A 23,615-nucleotide genomic window follows, 5' to 3' on the forward strand; every position below is an offset into this window, starting at 1 on the left:
TATATCCTGTATTATACCCCAGAGCTGTACTCACTATTCTGCTGGGGAGGTCACTGTGTACATACATTACATTACTTATCCTGTACTGATCCTGAGTTATATCCTGTATTATACCCCAGAGCTGTACTCACTATTCTGCTGGTGAGGTCACTGTGTACATACATTACATTACTTATCCTGTACTGATCCTGAGTTATAGATCAGACAGGAGGCGAGTATCTTATGCATTATTCTTTCTTTAATAATGCCCATAGCAGAACAACTCAGTAATCAATTCAAATAACAGAAAAAACTTCAACTCCCAGCAGTCCTAGGACCACAGAAGCCACTCCTCGTCTGTAGCCACTATATAAGGACTGCTCACATATAGATCCTCCTTTCTTTCTGCTCATAGCAGACCTAAGATAAGTATACTCTATATATATTTGGGTTACTCTGTTCACTTATATAGCTGTTTTATTACTGTATTGTATTACTCTTAGTGAGACCTGTGTGGTACTATCCCATAGGTGATTAAGTACTCACAGGGCCAAACATTTTTCTGTCCTTTTTTCCCCTGTATTCTCTGCTGCCGAGAGCCGGAAATCTCCCGGTGCCGTTTTTTTCTCCTCTGTCGCCGCTTCGTCGTCTCTCTTCCACTCATTTCCTTTATCCACCTTCCCCTCCCCCTCCCTTCTCTGCGCCATTTTACTTGCGCCTTTCTTCTCCGTCCGAGCGCGCGCGGGCTAAGGGCGGAGCCTTCCCCTGGTTGGTCCGCTTCTCATTTGCGGCCTGCGCTCGGGAGGGGGCGGCGTTCTGCATGTAGTTGAGAGGCGCTCCTGCGACCTCCAATCAGGACCCAGAGGGACGTAGTCTCGCGAGACTTCGTCCCCTGGGCGCAAGTACTCCGGGCTCACCTCACACCGCAGCGCCAGTGCATCGCTAAGCGGTGTGGAGGTCGGAGCCTGTTCCATCAGTAGGTTGTAGAGCTTTGTAACCTCCCCATTACACTTGTCCATATCTAACGGAATTTATTCCGTCTTATTAGACTTTTAGCTGTGCCTGGGTCAGTTATTTTAATCCCAATTATCAGTTTTGAAAATCTTTTATAAGCTACCCTATATCCTAAAGTTAGTATGGTTCCAATGTCTCGGTCCCCCTTCATGGCGGAGATCCACATGTAAAAAAGAGCAAGGCTTCCCATGAAAGGAAGCACATCTCTGACTCCCCGGCAGGGGAAGATAATAACATGCTCCAGACAGTCCCTACCCCGGTCTGTCAACCCCAGCATCCCTCTGACTCCGCTCGACCCCTGGGCCTCGGGGAGTTACATGGCAAGAGGCGTAAGTCCGCTAAGCGGGCTAAACCCGACTCCTACGTAGACTCCTCTACTGAGGACTCTTCGGGTTCATCTAATGAGTCTGAGGACTACGAGTCCGACCCCAATATTGAACAGGATGCTGGGGATACGGCGCTCGACACCGACGCCAACCCTGCCACGCAGGGCAATGTTATCCTGGATTCCCTAGGAGAACCCCTTTTCCATCCAGACGCGATCTCCCATCCGAGATCAGGCGACTGGTCACCACTCCCCCACGTAGCCCAATATGTAGAGCTTTGGGCTCGTAAGTCTCTGGATAGGTCCAGCCGTAATAAGCTGAGGGCGGAATGCCCTAGACCCTTTATCCCCAATAAGGTGGTGGCTACCCCGGAGGTGGACCCCATCCTGATGAAATACTTATTAAAATCGGGTACATTTCCTAAGAAGGGAATAGAACGTTCCTTCAAGACCATACAGGAGCGTATCCTTGATTTAATGGGTCCCCTCACTAAGATCCTTAATTTAGCTGAGCATGCTGCGGCGTCGGATGAACCCGTGGACGTCCGTCAGCTCCATGGCTGGGCCCAGAGAGCCATTTGCCTGGCAGGTACTGCCAACACCACCTGCTCAGTCGAGAGACGCCGGTCGATCCTGATGCGCCTCGACCCGCAACTATCCCATCTGGCCGAGACCGAACCCGGTCCCTCGTCAGCAGGCATGCTTTTTGGAGATAGTTTGATGAAGGATGTCAACAGATTTGTCGGCCTTTTTACCGGCTTGGTTAAGGCCCAAAGTTCCCTAAAGAAATCGGGGTCCAGTAAAATTTTTACCCGGGCCGGCAGAAGTAGAGGCCGATCTGCCGGCCGTTCTGCTCCCTACAGGCCACAGGGCAGACCCGTTGCCCAATATCATTATTCCCAGGCTCCTCCTTCCTACACCGTACCAGTGGTCCAACCATCCCCATTCTTCCCTCCTCGTGGTCGACCCTGGAGAAGTCGTGGCGGACGTGGATACCCCCGCACCCGTCCTTCTACCGGTGAGTGTACCTTGCAGCCCACGTTCTCATATACCTGTGGGGGGGCGACTGATGTATTTTACCCACGCCTGGTCTGCGATTACGGCAGACGTGTGGGTTCTTCAGATAGTGGCGGGGTTTCACCTAGAACTCCAGTCCTTGCCGGTTCTGGGTGTAATTCCAGCCCCTATCCGGTTCTCAGAGCAAAACGCGATCCTCATAGACAACGAGGTGCGAGATCTCCTGTCCAAACATGCGATCATGGAGTCCGACCCATCTTCCCTAGGGTTCATAAGAAACCTCTTCCTAGTGAAGAAAAAAGGGGGCGGCTACCGCCCGGTCATAAACCTGAGAGACCTAAACCAACATGTCATATATCGCCATTTCAAAATGGAGGGAATTCACTCACTCCGGGATCTTTTACTGCCAGGAGACTGGCTGGTGAAGGTGGACTTGAAGGACGCCTACCTTACCGTTCCCATACACCCGGAGTCACAACAGTTCCTCCGTTTTCTTTGGAGGGGCAGATTGTGGCAGTTTACGTGCCTTCAGTTCGGCCTATCATCCGCCCCGTGGTGCTTCACCAAACTGATGAAACCGGTGGTGGCAGCTCTGAGGAGCAGGGGGGTTCGTCTGATCATTTACTTAGATGACCTTATGGCCCGATCCAAAACTCAGGCCTCTCTTCACATGTCGTGGACAATATCCTTGCTACATACTCTAGGCTTCGTGGTCAACCGAGAAAAGTCGGTTCTAGTCCCAGCTCAGGAAATGGAGTTCCTGGGTTTCATGGTGGACACCAATCGCGCACTACTGCGGCTCCCCAAGTCCAAACTAGCCCTTATCCGCAAGGAAATCAGGGCCGTTCTGCGCAAAGGATGCTTGTCATTAAGGATTCTGGCGCGCCTGGTGGGGCTCCTGGCGGCTTCCATCCAGGCCATCTTTCCGGCCCCCCTGTACTACCGAGCCCTTCAGAGGCTCAAGATCTTGCATCTGCGCCAGGGCCTCAGGTACGCAGACAAAGTACCCCTCTGTCCGGCGGCTATCGAGGAGTTACATTGGTGGCTTCGTCATGCTGTCGAGTGGAATGGCAAAGCCATTTTCAACCCGTGTCCGGACGTCATCATAGAGTCGGACGCGAGCCGTCTTGGCTGGGGCGCTCGATGCGGGGAGATTTCCACAGGAGGGACTTGGTCCGCCACGGAGGTCGACCTGCATATCAATGCATTGGAGCTTCTGGCGGCATTCTTTGCCGTCAAGAGCTTTATGCCTCGTTCGTCCAACTGTTGTGTGTTATTACGCATGGACAACGTGGCAGCGGTTCAGTACATCAACCGCTTAGGGGGTACCAGATCCAAGATCCTGGCAGACCTGGCCAAGGAATTCTGGCACTTTTGCCTAGCCCGCAACATTATCCCGGTAGCGGAGTACATTCCAGGGGTCTCCAACACGGTGGCCGATTGGAATTCTCGCTATCTCCTCGATTCCAGCGACTGGCGCCTGGATCGTTCCATTTTTCTGCAGTTGCTTCACCTTTGGGGCCCGTTATACGTGGACCTTTTCGCTTCCCGCCTCAACCACCAACTGCCTCATTTCTTCAGCTGGAGACCGGATCCAGAAGCGTCTGCGGTAGATGCTCTCCGCCTCCTCTGGCCGAGGGGAACTCACTATGCCTTTCCTCCTTTCCAGTTGATCCCCAGGGTTCTCTTGCATACGACGAACCAGAGGGCGACGGTTGTGCTGATCACACCTTGGTGGCCAACACAACCATGGTTCCCTCTTCTGGGGATGACCGTGGATTATCCCCGGCTGTTACCCCAAGTTCCTCACCTTCTCACCAACCCGTCTGGGGGTCTCCATCCTCTGGTGATGGAGGGCAACCTGCCTCTCCTAGCGTGGTTGGTTTCGGGGTCTCGGACGCGGATCAAGACCTTTCAAGATCAGCTAGGGATCTCCTCGCCCTGGCCTGGGCCCCCGGGACTAGATCGGCATATCGATCAGCCTGGAGACTCTGGGTTCGTTGGTGTGATCAACGGCAGGTTGATCCCGTACATGCGCCTGTGTCCGTAGTAGTGAACTTCCTGGCAGATTCTTTTGAATCTGGCAAATCGTATAGCTCCATTATTGTATACCGATCGGCAATTGCGGCTTACCACTGCCCTGTGGATTCTTTGCAGATTGGCAAACACCCACTGGTTTGTAGACTTTTACGCGGTATGAAATTTAAACGTCCCCCTCGGCCTAGGTATCAATCGACCTGGGATGTCTCCAGGTTGCTCGATATGTTTGCCTCATGGGTGGACAATGGCGACCTTTCCCTGAAACTGTTGTCTTATAAACTGACGGTCCTCCTTTGTTTGGTATCCATCAAACGTGTCTCGGACGTGAAAGCTTTGGATATCTCTAGGCGACAATTTTCGCCTCAGGGAGTAAAATTCTCGGTGGTCCGTAGGACCAAGATGGGTATTCACTAGGTTTTTTACCCATATTTTCCCGCGCATCCGCGGCTTTGCGTGGTTCATTGTTTACAGGCGTACGAATCACAGACGGCAGATCTGCGCTCTCCGGATTTCTCTCAGCTCCTGGTCTCATATGTCAGACCACATCATCCAGTTACCTCCGCTACTCTAGCACGCTGGGTACGTTCTGCCATGGAGATGGCAGGTATTGATGTATCTCTGTTTGGAGCTCACTCGTCCAGGGGTGCTATGGCTACGAAGATCGTCACAGCAGGGGGCTCCCTCTCTGACTTATTGATGGCGGCTGATTGGTCTTCAGAGACCACCTTTCGCCATTTCTACTTCAGGCCGGAGGACCACGTGTCTATGTCGGTCTTATAATACTCTGGTTATTATTGGTCTTACTGTCATCGCTGGTTGTTAGCTTTGAACTTGCATAAGATATGAGCCTCCTGTCTGATATATAAATCTAGATTTTCCTAGCTTGTGACGGAAAATATTAGTTATACGAAGACAGGAGGCGAGTATCTTCCCTCCCTACCCAACCCTATTACGATTCTTTGTTCTCGTTGCAGGATATTGAAAGTAGAGGCGGTTTTCCTGAGTTCGGATGACCTGTTTGGTTCCTGCTGTTTGGTTCCTCTATAGTCCCCGTTGGGACGAAGCTGAACATCCCTTTGCTCCGGGTTTCTGCTGCTCCGGGCTGAAAGGCCGAAGGTTGCGGTTCGTCGAGGATGCCTGGCTGGAGTTCTGCCTTCTGTGCGTTTCTGGTTCGCATTAAGAAAGAGGAGGATCTGTATGTGGGCAGTCCTTATATAGTGGCTACAGACGAGGAGTGGCTTCTGTGGTCCTAGGACTGCTGGGAGTTGAAGTTTTTTCTGTTATTTGAATTGATTACTGAGTTGTTCTGCTATGGGCATTATTAAAGAAAGAATAATGCATAAGATATGAGCCTCCTGTCTGATATATAACTAATATTTTCCGTCACAAGCTAGGAAAATCTCGATTTATATCCTGTAATATATCCCAGAGCTGTACTCACTATTCTGCTGGTGAGGTCACTGTGTACATACATTACATTACTTATCCTGTACTGATCCTGAGTTATATCCTGTATTATACTCCTGAGCTGTACTCACTATTCTGCTGGTGAGGTCACTGTGTACATACATTACATTACTTATCCTGTACTGATCCTGAGTTATATCCTGTATTATACCCCAGAGCTGTACTCACTATTCTGCTGGTGAGATCACTGTGTACATACATTACATTACTTATCCTGTACTGATCCTGAGTTATATCCTGTATTATACTCCAGAGCTGCACTCACTATTCTGCTGGTGAGGTCACTGTGTACATACATTACTTATCCTGTACTGATCCTGAGTTATATCCTGTATTATACCCCAGAGCTGTACTCACTATTCTGCTGGTGAGGTCCCTGTGTACATACATTATCCCAGAGGACTTACCTTGACCACGATGATGACTTTTCCCTGCTTCAGTCCTACAGACACGGCGGAGGCTGCGGTGTCCTGAGACGTCTTATCTGTTGTGATGATTTCTAAGAGCTGCATCTTATCCACAGGAGAGAAGTAATGCATCCCGATCACCTGGGCAGGAGAGGATGGGAGTTATGTATACTGGGAGAGGCTGTATATACCATCAGAGCATGAGAGTTATACTACTATACTGAGAGAGGCCGTATATACCATCAGAGGATGATGAGAGTTATACTACTGTACTGAGAGAGGCTGTATATACCATCAGAGCATGATGAGTTATACTACTATACTGAGAGAGAGGCTGTATATACCATCAGAGCATGATGAGAGTTATACTACTATACTGAGAGAGGCTGTATATACCATCAGAGCATGATGAGAGTTATACTACTATACTGAGAGAGGCTGTATACCATCAGAGGATGAGAGTTATACTACTATACTGAGAGAGGCTGTATATACCATCAGAGGATGATGAGAGTTATACTACTATACTGAGAGAGCCTGTATATACCATCAGAGCATGATGAGAGTTATACTTCTGCAATAGCCAGAGGGGACCATGGTGCAACCCCTACCGTAAAGTCCTTATGGAGGGACCCGGGGGCCAATGACCTGGAGGACGTCACCTCCGCACTCAGCGTCCATCTTTATATTCACTGCGATCCTGAAAACACTTCAAACGCACCGAGGAGAAACTGACCCCACCAGTGGCACCGGTCCCTACTACACACAGCCCCCACCGGTCCCTACACAGCCTCCACTGGACACATCCAAAGACTGTCCAGGCCTGCTATGAATTGTAGTTTTGCAACATCTGGAGGCACCCTGTTTGGGAAACACTGATATAACTCCTGTACATATAAGGCTGTTCTGCTGTTTCTAACAAAGATCACACAAGGCCGGGTATACAGAGACAATTGAGCAGGGTATACAGAGACAATAGAGCAGGGTATACAGAGACAATTGAGCAGGGTACACAGAGACAATCGAGCAGGGTACACAGAGACAATAGACAGAGCTCACCTTGTCTGGTCTCTTACTGACGGCAGCGATCTGAGAGATGGGCAGAGCAGACGTGTTACTGGCGAAAATACAGTGCGGGGGAACAACCTGAAAGAGAAGAGACGATCAGTGTTATACATTATACAGGAGGAGGAGGAGGAGGAGGAGGAGGAGGAGGAGGAGGAGGAGGAGCAGAGCTGTATCAGTGTTATGGATTATACAGGAGGAGGAGGAGGAGCAGAGCTGTATCAGTGTTATGGATTATACAGGAGGAGGAGGAGGAGGAGGAGGAGCAGAGCTGTATCAGTGTTATGGATTATACAGGAGGAGGAGGAGGAGGAGGAGGAGCAGAGCTGTATCAATGTCATGGATTATACAGGAGGAGGAGGAGCAGAGCTGTATCAGTGTTATGGATTATACAGGAGGAGGAGGAGGAGCAGAGCTGTATCAGTGTTATGGATTATACAGGAGGAGGAGGAGGAGGAGCAGAGCTGTATCAGTGTTATGGATTATACAGGAGGAGGAGGAGCAGAGCTGTATCAGTGTTATGGATTATACAGGAGGAGGAGGAGCAGAGCTGTATCAGTGTTATGGATTATACAGGAGGAGGAGGAGGAGGAGGAGCAGAGCTGTATCAGTGTTATGGATTATACAGGAGGAGGAGGAGGAGGAGGAGGAGCAGAGCTGTATCAGTGTTATGGATTATACAGGAGGAGGAGGAGGAGGAGCAGAGCTGTATCAGTGTTATGGATTATACAGGAGGAGGAGCAGAGCTGTATCAGTGTTCTGGATTATACAGGAGGAGGAGGAGGAGCAGAGCTGTATCAGTGTTCTGGATTATACAGGAGGAGGAGGAGCAGAGCTGTATCAGTGTTATGGATTATACAGGAGGAGGAGGAGGAGCAGAGCTGTATCAGTGTTATGGATTATACAGGAGGAGAAGGAGGAGCAGAGCTGTATCAGTGTTATGGATTATACAGGAGGAGGAGGAGCAGAGCTGTATCAGTGTTATGGATTATACAGGAGGAGGAGGAGCAGAGCTGTATCAGTGTTATGGATTATACAGGAGGAGGAGGAGCAGAGCTGTATCAGTGTTATGGATTATACAGGAGGAGGAGGAGCAGAGCTGTATCAGTGTTATGGATTATACAGGAGGAGGACGAGCAGAGCTGTATCAGTGTTATGGATTATACAGGAGGAGGAGGAGGAGGAGCAGAGCTGTATGAGTGTTATGGATTATACAGGAGGAGGAGGAGGAGCAGAGATGTATGAGTGTTATGGATTATACAGGAGGAGGAGGAGGAGGAGCAGAGCTGTATCAGTGTTATGGATTATACAGGAGGAGGAGGAGGAGGAGCAGAGCTGTATCAGTGTTATGGATTATACAGGAGGAGGAGGAGGAGGAGCAGAGCTGTATCAGTGTTATGGATTATACAGGAGGAGGAGGAGGAGGAGCAGAGCTGTATCAGTGTTATGGATTATACAGGAGGAGGAGGAGGAGCAGAGCTGTATCAGTGTCATGGATTATACAGGAGGAGGAGGAGGAGCAGAGCTGTATCAGTGTTATGGATTATACAGGAGGAGGAGGAGCAGAGCTGTATCAGTGTTATGGATTATACAGGAGGAGGAGGAGGAGCAGAGCTGTATCAGTGTTCTGGATTATACAGGAGGAGGAGCAGAGCTGTATCAGTGTTATGGATTATACAGGAGGAGGAGGAGGAGCAGAGCTGTATCAGTGTTATGGATTATACAGGAGGAGGAGGAGGAGGAGCAGAGCTGTATCAGTGTTATGGATTATACAGGAAGAGGAGGAGGAGCAGAGCTGTATCAGTGTTATGGATTATACAGGAGGAGGAGGAGGAGCAGAGCTGTATCAGTGTTATGGATTATACAGGAGGAGGAGGAGGAGGAGCAGAGCTGTATCAGTGTTATGGATTATACAGGAGGAGGAGGAGCAGAGCTGTATCAGTGTTATGGATTATACAGGAGGAGGAGGAGCAGAGCTGTATCAGTGTTATGGATTATACAGGAGGAGCAGAGCTGTATCAGTGTTATGGATTATACAGGAGGAGGAGGAGGAGCAGAGCTGTATCAGTGTTATGGATTATACAGGAGGAGGAGGAGGAGCAGAGCTGTATCAGTGTAATGGATTATACAGGAGGAGGAGGAGGAGCAGAGCTGTATCAGTGTCATGGATTATACAGGAGGAGGAGGAGGAGCAGAGCTGTATCAGTGTTATGGATTATACAGGAGGAGGAGGAGCAGAGCTGTATCAGTGTTATGGATTATACAGGAGGAGGAGGAGGAGCAGAGCTGTATCAGTGTTATGGATTATACAGGAGGAGGAGGAGCAGAGCTGTATCAGTGTTATGGATTATACAGGAGGAGGAGGAGGAGGAGCAGAGCTGTATCAGTGTTATGGATTATACAGGAGGAGGAGGAGGAGCAGAGCTGTATCAGTGTTATGGATTATACAGGAGGAGGAGGAGGAGCAGAGCTGTATCAGTGTTATGGATTATACAGGAGGAGGAGCAGAGCTGTATCAGTGTTATGGATTATACAGGAGGAGGAGGAGGAGCAGAGCTGTATCAGTGTTATGGATGATACAGGAGGAGGAGGAGCAGAGCTGTATCAGTGTTATGGATTATACAGGAGGAGGAGGAGGAGGAGGAGGAGCAGAGCTGTATCAGTGTTATGGATTATACAGGAGGAGGAGGAGGAGGAGCAGAGCTGTATCAGTGTTATGGATTATACAGGAGGAGGAGGAGGAGCAGAGCTGTATCAGTGTTATGGATTATACAGGAGGAGGAGGAGGAGCAGAGATGTATCAGTGTTATGGATTATACAGGAGGAGGAGGAGGAGGAGCAGAGCTGTATCAGTGTTATGGATTATACAGGAGGAGGAGGAGGAGGAGCAGAGCTGTATCAGTGTTATGGATTATACAGGAGGAGGAGGAGCAGAGCTGTATCAGTGTTATGGATTATACAGGAGGAGGAGGAGGAGCAGAGATTTATCAGTGTTATGGATTATACAGGAGGAGGAGGAGGAGCAGAGCTGTATCAGTGTTATGGATTATACAGGAGGAGGAGGAGGAGCAGAGCTGTATCAGTGTTATGGATGATACAGGAGGAGGAGGAGCAGAGCTGTATCAGTGTAATGGATTATACAGGAGGAGGAGGAGGAGCAGAGCTGTATCAGTGTTATGGATTATACAGGAGGAGGACGAGCAGAGCTGTATCAGTGTTATGGATTATACAGGAGGAGGAGGAGGAGGAGCAGAGCTGTATCAGTGTTATGGATTATACAGGAGGAGGAGGAGGAGCAGAGCTGTATCAGTGTTATGGATTATACAGGAGGAGGAGGAGGAGGAGCAGAGCTGTATCAGTGTAATGGATTATACAGGAGGAGGAGGAGGAGGAGCAGAGCTGAATCAGTGTTATGGATTATACAGGAGGAGGAGGAGGAGGAGGAGCAGAGCTGTATCAGTGTTATGGATTATACAGGAGGAGGAGCAGAGCTGTATTAGTGTAATGGATTATATAGGAGGAGGAGGAGGAGCAGAGCTGTATCAGTGTTATGGATTATACAGGAGGAGGAGGAGCAGAGCTGTATCAGTGTAATGGATTATACAGGAGGAGGAGGAGGAGCAGAGCTGTATCAGTGTTATGGATTATACAGGAGGAGGAGGAGGAGCAGAGCTGTATCAGTGTTATGGATTATACAGGAGGAGGAGGAGGAGCAGAGCTGTATCAGTGTTATGGATTATACAGGAGGAGGAGGAGGAGGAGCAGAGCTGTATCAGTGTTATGGATTATACAGGAGGAGGAGGAGGAGCAGAGCTGTATCAGTGTTATGGATTATACAGGAGGAGGAGGAGGAGGAGCAGAGCTGTATCAGTGTCATGGATTATACAGGAGGAGGAGGAGGAGCAGAGCTGTATCAGTGTTATGGATTATACAGGAGGAGGAGCAGAGCTGTATCAGTGTTATGGATTATACAGGAGGAGGAGGAGGAGGAGCAGAGCTGTATCAGTGTTATGGATTATACAGGAGGAGGAGGAGGAGCAGAGATGTATCAGTGTTATGGATTATACAGGAGGAGGAGGAGGAGAAGAGCTGTATCAGTGTTATGGATTATACAGGAGGAGGAGGAGCAGAGCTGTATCAGTGTTATGGATTATACAGGAGGAGGAGGAGGAGGAGGAGCAGAGCTGTATCAGTGTTATGGATTATACAGGAGGAGGAGGAGCAGAGCTGTATCAGTGTTATGGATTATACAGGAGGAGGAGGAGCAGAGCTGTATCAGTGTTATGGATTATACAGGAGGAGGAGGAGGAGCAGAGCTGTATCAGTGTTATGGATTATACAGGAGGAGGAGGAGCAGAGCTGTATCAGTGTTATGGATTATACAGGAGGAGGAGGAGGAGGAGCAGAGCTGTATCAGTGTTATGGATTATACAGGAGGAGGAGAAGCAGAGCTGTATCAGTGTTATGGATTATACAGGAGGAGGAGGAGAAGAGCTGTATCAGTGTTATGGATTATACAGGAGGAGGAGGAGAAGAGCTGTATCAGTGTTATGGATTATACAGGAGGAGGAGCAGAGCTGTATCAGTGTTATGGATTATACAGGAGGAGGAGGAGGAGCAGTGCTGTATCAGTGTCATGGATTATACAGGAGGAGGAGGAGGAGGAGCAGAGCTGTATCAGTGTTATGGATTATACAGGAGGAGGAGGAGGAGCAGAGCTGTATCAGTGTAATGGATTATATAGGAGGAGGAGCAGAGCTGTATCAGTGTGATGTTCTGCGATTAAACACTCACCGCTTCCACCTCCTGCAGGACTTTGTGTTTGATCTTGATGTCCTCGAACACGGCCTCCACCACCATGTCCGCGCTCTCGAATCCCTTGTAATCCAGCTGCCCCGTCAGGTTGCTCATGATGCTGTCCCGCTCGAAGGAGGTGACGCTCCTCTTCTTCACCTTGTCATTGAGGCTGCAGGAGGAGACGACAGTCACATGGGATCATGTATACAGACACTGCTCACAGCTGAGGATCCGTCACAATGGTGCAGTATCTAGTCTAGACAATGCTTTACACCCCAACACAACCTGCCATAATGTTCTGTCAGTCTGTTACAGTGTGTCAGTCCGGATCCCATCCTCACCCCTTGAACACTTGCTGCTGTCCTCGGCCCAGACCTTCCACGGTCGTGTCCTTCAGGATGGTCTTGATACCTTTATCCACAGTGACCTGTGCGATTCCGGCGCCCATCAGCCCCGCCCCGAGGATCGCCAGGTTCCTGCAGGTGGAGGAAGAAACACGGAGGTAAGAATAGACAACGCACGCGGATCCATACTTATTCTATAACTGTCAGCTAGGTCTTATACCACCTATACACATGCACGCTGGGCTCAGCTGAGCGTGCATATCTTTTCAATGTAAAGAGACCCTGCCAGACACCTCTCTAAAGTGCTCAAAAAGGATCACATGTTAAAATTTTAAAAGGGGTACTCCGCCCCTAGACATCTTATCCCCTATCCAAAAGGAGGAGGAGGCAAGATGTCTGATCATGGGGGTCCCAGTCTCGGCTGCAGCACCCCATCCGGTGCACAGAACCAACTTTGCTCCGTGCCGGATGACTGGCGATGCAGGGGGCGGAGGCTCGTGATGTCACTGCCATGCGTGTGGCGGTGTCATCACGAGCTTCCAGCGCTGCATTTGACGTTCTAAATGAAAGCCGGGTGCAGCATAGAGATCGCTGGGGTCCCACCGCTGGGACCCCTGCAATCTCTCTGCTGCACCCAGCATTCGTTTAAAGCGTTGGGTGTAGCGCTGGTGGCTCGTGACGACACCGCCACGCCCCCTCAATGCAAGTCTATGGGAGGGGGCGTGACATCCGAGACCCCCGCGATCAGACATCTTATCCCCTATCCTTTTGGATAGGGGACAAAATGTCTAGGGGCGGAGTACCCCTCAAACATGTAGGCGAGGCCCCCATATACATAGGCACAGGCCGGGACTACATTCACTCACTTGACTTCTCTTTCCGGTTTCCCGAACTTGTTCTTCTTGCACTGGACCTGGCCGTGGTAGAGGCCGATGAGCGCTCTGGACTCGCTGGTCATGGCCAGTTCCCCGAACCTCTGCCAGGAAGAAAGAGGAGACAAGACAGGACCATAAGGCTTAAAGAAGATATCCCATGCAGCAAAGAAAAAAAAAAATACTTAGCCATTCCATAGTATATTCACCTACCACCTCTCTGACATGTTTGTGATTTTTTTTCCGCCCCCCATTCACCGGCTATTCAGCTCATAAATTGCAGTTACTTCCTGGTTATGGTGGCTATGCCTGTGATCTCAAAGACTACATTTCCCTGCATGCACTGCTCACATTTCCTGCTCTCAGCTGCCTGAGCAGAGAACTTGTTACCACCCCTAACTTATGTTAGCCACTCCCACATAACACTGAGCTCCAATCATAGCCCTATACAGCAGGGTGGCCACGAGGAAACAAAATGTAATCTCAGTGCTCAGAGAGAGGGACCCTGGAGTGGAAGCTGCAGTTTTACACTGTAAAATCACTCCCTCCCCCTCCTCCTCTCAATGAAATAGCTTTACAGTGGCACAATCACCTCCCCCCTCCTCTGCCCTGCACTCCTCTCTCCCCAGTGCTCAGTGTGACAATTCTACTCTCCCTCCCCTCCATTCTCAGTGTGACAGCTCCCTCCCCTCCCCCCTCTCCTCCGTTCTCAGTGTAAAAACATTAGCAAGGAGAGGGGAGAGAACTATGATCTGAATCAGCCGGCATATAGGCAGTGCTGCTCAGCCAATCACTGCAGAACAGAGGGAGGACAGTGTGAATATTCATCAGATGGGAGGGGCTAAGCCCGAGCTCAGGCAGTTCTCTGCAGCACAGGGGTTTTCTGGGTAATTGTCACGTCACGGCCCCTGGATGCTGCTGATAACAGCCTGAATAGGGGGTCGAAAGTCATGAAAACCTGGAACAGCTGATTTTCCTGTCAGACAGAAGAATGCAGATAAAGCTTGTTTCTAAGCAGCATTGGTAATGGAAGTGATTTACAAACCTGTATAACTTTACCTTCTGCACTGAAAGCTGAACAATTGTTTACTGTGAGACTTGTCCTTTAAAAAACTACTGAAAAATAGCTCTGCTTGCTGTCAGTTACTTGAGAGTCTAAAACTTCATATAAGCCTGGTCCTGCTCACACAGCTGGTGGGTTTGATACCTAATGGACCCAGAGAGAGATGGATGATAATGGTAAAGTCTAGACCAGTGGTCTACAAACTGTGGTCCTTCAGCTGATGCAACAGATGCAGGGCTGTAGTTTGGAGAAAGAACACTGGTCTGGAGTGGAGTGACTACACTAACTAACCTGCGGCTGGGTTTATTGCTTATTATATAAACCACCAATAAAAAAGGACCCTGATGCATTAACTACTGGACTAAATAGTAAAAATAAATAAATATAAAATTAAATATGAAAATATAATTTAAAACTAAAATCGAAATTATAAAAATAAGCGAATTAAAAAAAAAAAAAATTATTGTATATATTATACAAATATATTTTTATAACATATTTTCATAATTTATATTTAATTTTATATGTATTTTTTGCCTATATATATATATATATATATATATATATATATATATATATAAAAATATATTTTATCTATCTATTCTAATCTCTCTCTATATCTATAATATATTTTATCCATCTATTCTAATCTCTCTCTATATGTATATACAAATATGTGTATATATAGATATACAAGTATAAAATATATTATATATAAAATAAATATAAAAGTATATGAAAAAAAATGGATATGTAAAACAAATTGTATATTTTATACAATTTGTAAAAACGCTGTAATACTGTAATAACGCCATTAGGTGGTGCTGTCACCATGTTGTAAGTTCAGGGCCGACACTATTTTTCCGCAGCCACATACCTGAGACTCCGCCAAGTACCCGGCCTCCGATCCCTGCTCCACCCCGGTGCGCACCACCTGTCAGGAGACATCGAGAAAAGGAGTCACCTTATGTCACAACACTGCAGCTGTGATACAGCACGAGCCTCACGGCGTCCTACCTCGATGATCTTCAGGGGGGCTGGGTACAGGCCCTTGGTCTGCTTCCTCACTTTATTCTCCACCATCTTGTACACTTGCTGCCTCACGAACGGGACGGACAAGACGTAGTCTGTGATCTCTGGGAAAGGAGGAGAAGACAGATCTTCATGTATCTAGAGGTTTCTACACCTCCAATTTATTTCAAGAGACATCAGAGTTACTCTAGAGTGCCCCTTTATGACCGTCCTATGTACACCTGATAGCGGTCACCTGTAAGACCAATGATGCCGGATTAGCAGAATTCTATTTAGAGATGAGCGAATTTACAGTAAATTCGATTCGTCACGAACTTCTCGGCTCAGCAGTTGATGACTTTTCCTGCATAAAATGAGTTCAGCTTTCCGGTGCTCCGGTGGGCTGGAAAAGGTGGATACATTCCTAGGAAAGAGTCTTCTAGGACTGTATCCACCTTTTCCAGCCCACCGGAGCACCGGAAAGCTGAACTCATTTATGCAGGATAAGTCATCAACTGCCGGGCCGAGAAGTTCGTGACGAATCGAATTTACTGTAAGTTTACTCATCTCTAATCCTATTAGACTGGAGAGCGGCCAATAAACTCTTAATACCAAGTAATATATATGGGTCACAGAGGAGTCCTGTTATCTCCTACAGTGGATCCATCTAAAGCAGCATTTCCCCAACCATGGGCCTCCAGCTGTTGCAAAACTACAATTCCCAGCATGCCCGGACAGCCTTCGGCTGTGCATGCTGGGAATTGTAGTTTTGCAACAGCTGGGGGCACCACTAGTTGGGAAACAGATCTAGAGAAAGATCTCTGTATGAACACCCATGGCGCCCCATGAGGCTATGTTCACACGGACAATTTCCCAGCAGACACGTCACAGACAGCAGGCCGCTTTGATACGCGCCATACTCCATAGACGGCAATGCATTTCCAAAAGGATTCTGACAAGTCAATTATCTCTATTTTTATGATTTAAAAATAAAATAAACTGTCCTACTAGCACCACAGGAGGAGAATACCCCGCGTGTGCTGCTGTAGGACTAAAAGGGAAAACAAATTCTCGTTAGAAATTACTGCTTGAAAAAGGAATAAAATTTTATAATATATATTTATATTTAAAAAAGTTAATAAAAACAAGAATTTTTGGACCACTCATTGAGATGTTTTTATGTTTTTTTTTTTTTTCTCACACCTACATCTCAAAAACATTAAAACTGCACTATATGACCACTAGGGGGCAGCATATGCAGAAATCATTCTGCCTCTGGTTCTCCTCCTGTTAAATTTAGTGTGATCAGTCCCTTTAACCACTTAAGGGCAAAGGGCGGACGGGGACCGGACCAGGATCACGTCCCCTCCAATAGACTAGCATTGAGGGGGTGGGATGTGACATCATGAGGGGGTGGGGCTATGAGGTCACACCCCCTCCCATACTTGCATTGAGGGGGTGGGGCATGACATTATGAGGGGGCAGGGCTATGACGTCACCAGCTCCTGCGTTACCCTTTATAAAAAAAATTTAAAAAAAAGTGTTTCCAACGGAGTAACCCTTTAAAGGGGAACTCCATCAGAAACGTTTGGCTGGGTTCACACTACGATTTGTAACTACGGTTCCCGTATACGGCTGGGAGGAGGGGCGGGGCTTAATCGCGGCACCCGCACTCAGCCATATTCGGGAACCGTATTTAATGCAAGTCTATGAGCCGACCGGAGTGAACCGCAGCCTCTGGTTGGTTTTGTTTTCGGCTGTATGCGGTTTCCCGACCGCGTTTTTTTTTTTTTTGCCTGCGGTCGGGAAACCGCATACAGCCGAAAACAAAGCCGACCAGAGGCTGCGGTTCACTCCGGTCGGCTCATAGACTTGCATTAAATACGGTTCCCGAATACGGCTGAGTGCGGGCGCCGCGATTAAGCCCCGCCCCTCCTCCCAGCCGTATACGGGAACCGTAGTTACAAATCGTAGTGTGAACCCAGCTTTATACAGATCCTGATCAGGTTCATAGATCAGTGTTTCCCATCCAGCTGTTGCAAAACTTAAAAACTTAAACTCCCAGGAGTTGTATTTTCAACACTGCTGTATACCATATACAGGAGACTATGGAGAGTTCCTCAACCTGGGGCTCTCCAGCTCTAGCAGAACTACAACTCCCATCATTCCTGGAAAGTAAAGTTTCGCACCCAGGTTGGTATATGCCGCCCTCTGCGCCACTCACTCGCTATCAGCCCCTTCTGCTTCTTCAGGGAGATCTTCTTGTCGGCGATCCCTCTGGCGTAGAACACGGCCACCTCCTCCAGGTAATCCATGGTGCGCTCCTCAGGACTCTTCAGACCGGGACCTGTCATACATAGAAGACTAGTCAGCTCCTTTTCTGGGAAAGCTGGGTGAAGAAACCTTCACCTTGCATATGACCATCACCCAGCTTTCCCATACTCCATATTATACTAAGCAGATGTTGCTGAGAATTCCCAGGACATCTGCTTAGTGACAACCCACGCTGGAGTCTTATCAGCCATCACCCAGCTTTCCCCATGAACTGATTAAGGACTCCAAAGCCCCCACTCACCCAGGGGGTCCACCAGCTGATCCACCAGCCCCATCTTCTTGGCTTTGTCAGCACGAATGTTCCTGCCGGTCAGCATCATGTCAAAGGACGCAGGAAGACCCAACTGGAGGAGAGAAGAGGAGATCAAAACCAGACTCATGGACAGGAGGAGATCAGAACCAGACTCATGGACATGAGGAGGAGGGAGCAGGAGAGAAGACGAGATCAGAACCAGACTCATGGACAGGAGGAGGAGGAGGAGGAGAGAAGATGAGATCAGAACCAGACTCATGGACAGGAGGAGGAGGAGGAAATGAGATCAGAACCAGACTCACGGACAGGAGGAGGGGGGAGGAGGGTCCAACAGGAAGTCACTCACCATCTTAGGGAGTCGCTGGGTCCCCCCAGCACCGGGTAGAAGACCCAACAAGACCTCAGGTGTCCCCAGAACAGTCTTCTTGTCTTTTGTAGCCACACGATACTGGCAGGCGATGGCCACCTGGAGAAGATGGGACAAATCTATGAATTTAGGAATCAGCAAGTGAAAACACAGCGCCCCCGGTGTCCAGCCCAGGTACATACCTCCAGTCCTCCTCCAAGGCAGGAGCCATTGATGGCCGCCACAATGGGTTTAGGAGACTTTTCCAGTTTCTCAAACATCTTCTGCCCGGCTTCAGATAGTCGTGAGACCTCCTGGGAACTCTTACAGGACTCTATCATGCTGGAGGGGGGAAGAATCTCTTATTTATAATGACTGAGGCTGTGCAGGAAGGGGTTAACCTCCGCAGATACTAATAAGCAGTATAAGGTCTTACTTGATGTCGGCTCCGGCGATGAAGCAGCCGGGTTTGGCGGAGGTGAGGACGGCGCTCTTCACGGCATCGTTGGCCCAGATCTCATTCATCACTTCATTGAATTCACTCTGGAGCTGTTCAGACAACGTGTTCACCTGAGGAGGGCAGAGAAGGGGTCATGTGACTGGGAGGTGTATACAGAGGAGCGGTCATGTGACCAGGAGGTGTATACAGAGGAACGGTCATGTGACCAGGAGGAGGTGTATACAGAGAAGGAGAGGTCATGTGACCAGGAGGTGTATACAGAGAAGGAGCAATCATGTGACCAGGAGATGTATACGGAGGAGAGGTCCTGTGACCAGGAGGTGTATACAGAGAAGGAGCAATCATGTGACCAGGAGGTGTATACAGAGAAGGAGCGGTCATGTGACCAGGTGTATACAGAGAAGGAGCGGTCATGTGACCAGGAGGTGTATACAGAGAAGGAGCAGTCATGTGACCAGGAGGTGTATACAGGGTCCAGAGAAGGAGCAATCATGTGACCGGGAGGTGTATACAGGGTCCAGAGAAGGAGAGGTCATGGGAACAGGAAGTGTATAGAGAGGAGCGGTCATGTGACCGGGAGGTGTATACAGGGTGTGATGTCATAGGATATAGAGAGAAGTCATGTGACCAGGAGGTGTGTCAGCATACAGGGTACAGAGGAGTAGTCATGTGACCAGGAGGTGTGTCAGCATACAGGGTACAGAGGAGTAGTCATGTGACCAGGAGGTGTGTCCGTATACAGGGTACAGAGGAGAAGTCATGTGACCAGGAGGTGTGTCCGTATACAGGGTACAGAGGAGTAGTCATGTGACCAGGAGGTGTGTCAGCATACAGGGTACAGAGGAGTAGTCATGTGACCAGGAGGTGTGTCCGTATACAGGGTACAGAGGAATAGTCATGTGACCAGGAGGTGTGTCCGTATACAGGGTACAGAGGAGAAGTCATGTGACCAGGAGGTGTGTCCGTATACAGGGTACAGAGGAGTAGTCATGTGACCAGGAGGTGTGTCCGTATACAGGGTACAGAGGAGTAGTCATGTGACCAGGAGGTGTGTCCGTATACAGGGTACAGAGGAGTAGTCATGTGATCAGGAGAGGTATACCCATGTATAGAGACCCACAGATAACATAATTCTCAGCCCCCTCTATAAGAATCCCACCTTAGAGTTTGGGGTGTTGAATCGGACAACGGCGACATCGTTCTTGACCTCGTAGTTGACGTGTGTCCGCGCTGAAATGACAAAACCCGACATTAGAGGTAATATGGATTGTGAGGGGGAATACTGAAAAGTGATGAGAAAATATAATAGGAACCCCTGCACCCCAACAGGTCAGAGGTCACTGCAACCGTCTACAGTGCCAAACACTGCAGCACAGAAAGATCCGCAATAATCATAACTCAGGATCAGTAATGTATGTACACAGTGATCTCACCAGCAGAATAGTGAGTACAGCTCTGGGGTATAATACAGGATATAACTCAGGATCAGTACAGGATAAGTAATGTAATGTATGTACACAGTGATCTCACCAGCAGAATAGTGAGTACAGCTCTGGAGTATAATACAGGATATAACTCAGGATCAGTACAGGATCAGTAATGTAATGTATGTACACAGTGACCTCACCAGCAGAATAGTGAGTACAGCTCTGGGGTATAATACAGGATATAACTCAGGATCAGTATAGGATAAGTAATGTAATGTATATACACAGTGACCTCACCAGCAGAATAGTGAGTACAGCTCTGGAGTATAATACAGGATATAACTCAGGATCAGTACAGGATCAGTAATGTAATGTATGTACACAGTGACCTCACCAGCAGAATAGTGAGTACAGCTCTGGGGTATAATACAGGATATAACTCAGGATCAGTACAGGATAAGTAATGTAATGTATGTACACAGTGACCTCACCAGCAGAATAGTGAGTACAGCTCTGGAGTATAATACAGGATATAACTCAGGATCAGTACAGGATCAGTAATGTAATGTATGTACACAGTGACCTCACCAGCAGAATAGTGAGTACAGCTCTGGGGTATAATACAGGATATAACTCAGGATCAGTACAGGATAAGTAATGTAATGTATGTACACAGTGACCTCACCAGCAGAATAGTGAGTACAGCTCTGGAGTATAATACAGGATATAACTCAGGATCAGTACAGGATAAGTAATGTAATGTATGTACACAGTGACCCCACCAGCAGAATAGTGAGTACAGCTCTGGAGTATAATACAGGATATAACTCAGGATCAGTACAGGATAAGTAATGTACACAGTGATGTCACCAGCAGAATAGTGAGTACAGCTCTGGGGTATAATACAGGATATAACTCAGGATCAGTACAGGATAAGTAATGTAATGTATGTACACAGTGACCTCACCAGCAGAATAGTGAGTAAAGCTCTGGAGTATAATACAGGATATAACTCAGGATCAGTACAGGATAAGTAATGTAATGTATGTACACAGTGACCTCACCAGCAGAATAGTGAGTGCAGCTTTGGGATATAATACAGGATATAACTCAGGATCAGTACAGGATAAGTAATGTAATGTATGTACACAGTGACTTCACCAGCAGAATAGTGAGTACAGCTCTGGAGTATAATACCGGATATAACTTAGGATCAGTACAGGATAAGTAATGTAATGTATGTACACAGTGACCTCACCAGCAGAATAGTGAGTACAGCTCTGGAGTATAATACAGGATATAACTCAGGATCAGTACAGGATAAGTAATGTAATGTATGTACACAGTGACCTCACCAGCAGAATAGTGAGTACAGCTCTGGGGTATAATACAGGATATAACTCAGGATCAGTACAGGATAAGTAATGTAATGTATGTACACAGTGACCCCACCAGCAGAATAGTGAGTACAGCTCTGGAGTATAATACAGGAAATAACTCAGGATCAGTACAGGATAAGTAATGTAATGTATGTACACAGTGACCTCACCAGCAGAATAGTGAGTGCAGCTCTGGGGTATAATACAGGATATAACTCAGGATCAGTACAGGATAAGTAATGTAATGTATATACACAGTGACCTCACCAGCAGAATAGTGAGTACAGCTCTGGAGTATAATACAGGATATAACTCAGGATCAGTAATGTATATACACAGTGACCTCTGAGTATAATACAGGATATAACTCAGGATCAGTAATGTATATACACAGTGACCTCTGAGTATAATACAGGATATAACTCAGGATCAGTAATGTATATACACAGTGACCTCTGAGTATAATACAGGATATAACTCAGGATCAGTAATGTATATACACAGTGACCTCTGAGTATAATACAGGATATAACTCAGGATCAGTAATGTATATACACAGTGACCTCTGAGTATAATACAGGATAATGTATATACAGTGATCAGACGTTACTTACACAGCAGGGCAGAAGACATGGATAAAGATCTTGTGGTGAAACCTGCAAAACAAAAAAGAAACATTGTGATTACGTAAAAGCTTCTTACAGTGATGTCTTCTCTGTACATCTGTCTATGACAGGAAGAGTTATAAGAGGATTAGAACCGTCTCTTCACCCTGTAGAACAGCGTTTCCCAACCAGGGCGCCTCCAGCTGTTGCAAAACTACAACTCCCAGCATGCCCGGACAGCCGAAGGCTGTCCGGGCATGCTGGGAGTTGTAGTTTTGCAACAGCTGGAGGCGCCCTGGTTGGGAAACGCTGCTGTAGAATCACTAAACACATCTTATTTCCCATGATCCTCTATCTGCACATTATATCTGGGTTGTATGGAAGACATTGGGCCCATGTGAGGGATCACCAGCAGGGGGCGCACACCCCCCCGTCTCCTCCCATGAGCCGCACCCTGTGTACTCTGCCCTGTAGACACCCACGTACCTGCACTATGCCCTGCGGCGCTGCCCGCAGTACGGGTGACCGCCATGTGACCACCATTACAGACGCCGCCGTCACCTGACACCTCTCAGAGTAACGTAAAGGAATGTAAATAGGAAACAATGCGGCGGCCGTGGATACAGAACCTTTCACCTATATACAGGAGAACGCCCCGTAGTATCCGCACGTGCTGCACACTGCTACACCCGCACAGCAGAGACGAAGGCGCAGTGATGTCACACAGTACAAAATCCATACAATCCTATAGGAGCCGCCGCGTGTCACCACTGACCCTGAACTATCACTGACAGCTGATAACCGGAGCCCGCCCTGTGATACTGAGGCGCCTCCATCTGTAGGGTGTCTACTGATAAGTCATCTCTTAAAGGGGTACTCCGCTGGAAAACACTTTTTTTTTTTTTTAAATCAACTGGTGCCAGAAAGTTAAACAGATTTGTAAATTACTTCTATTAAAAAAAAAAAAATCTTAATCCTTCCTGTACTTATTAGCTGCTGAATTCAACAGTGAAAATTCATTTCTTTTTGGAACACAGAGCTCTCTGCTGACATCACGAGCACAGTGCTCTCTGCTGACATCTCTGTCCATTTTAGGAACTGGCCAGAGTAGGAGAAAATCCCCATAGAAAACATATGCTGCTCTGGACAGTTCCTAAAATGGACAGAGATGTCAGCAGAGAGCACTGTGGTCATGATGTCAGCAGAGAGTTCTGTGTTCCAAAAAGAAAAAAAGAATTTCCTCTGTAGTATTCAGCAGCTGATAAGTACAGGAAGGATTAAGATTCTTTAATAGAAGTAATTTACAAATCTGTAACTTTCTGGCACCAGTTGATTTAAAAAAAATTAAAAAAAAATTACGTTTTTCACCGGAGTCACCCTTTAATCCTTCCAGTACTATTTTGCTGTATG

General features: G+C 47.7%; 1 protein-coding gene across 1 annotated transcript in view; it reads right to left on the reverse strand.

Moving 5' to 3' along the window:
• The window catches only part of HADHA (hydroxyacyl-CoA dehydrogenase trifunctional multienzyme complex subunit alpha), a 32,134-nt gene that overhangs the window by 5,139 nt on the left and 3,380 nt on the right, over window positions 1-23,615 (reverse strand). The window contains exons 2-15 of the mRNA XM_056563668.1: window positions 22,215-22,256; window positions 19,954-20,024; window positions 18,771-18,904; window positions 18,538-18,676; window positions 18,335-18,454; window positions 17,977-18,079; window positions 17,626-17,748; window positions 15,408-15,526; window positions 15,268-15,324; window positions 13,322-13,431; window positions 12,453-12,587; window positions 12,109-12,280; window positions 7,309-7,395; window positions 6,250-6,390 (exon numbers count right to left, since the gene is read on the reverse strand). Coding sequence (XP_056419643.1) covers window positions 6,250-6,390; window positions 7,309-7,395; window positions 12,109-12,280; window positions 12,453-12,587; window positions 13,322-13,431; window positions 15,268-15,324; window positions 15,408-15,526; window positions 17,626-17,748; window positions 17,977-18,079; window positions 18,335-18,454; window positions 18,538-18,676; window positions 18,771-18,904; window positions 19,954-20,024; window positions 22,215-22,256 — 1,553 coding nt within the window. The remainder of the gene's footprint in view (window positions 1-6,249; window positions 6,391-7,308; window positions 7,396-12,108; window positions 12,281-12,452; window positions 12,588-13,321; window positions 13,432-15,267; window positions 15,325-15,407; window positions 15,527-17,625; window positions 17,749-17,976; window positions 18,080-18,334; window positions 18,455-18,537; window positions 18,677-18,770; window positions 18,905-19,953; window positions 20,025-22,214; window positions 22,257-23,615) is intronic.

The sequence above is a fragment of the Hyla sarda genome, chromosome 3 (genome assembly GCF_029499605.1).
Source record: "Hyla sarda isolate aHylSar1 chromosome 3, aHylSar1.hap1, whole genome shotgun sequence".
Lineage (NCBI taxonomy): Eukaryota > Metazoa > Chordata > Amphibia > Anura > Hylidae > Hyla > Hyla sarda.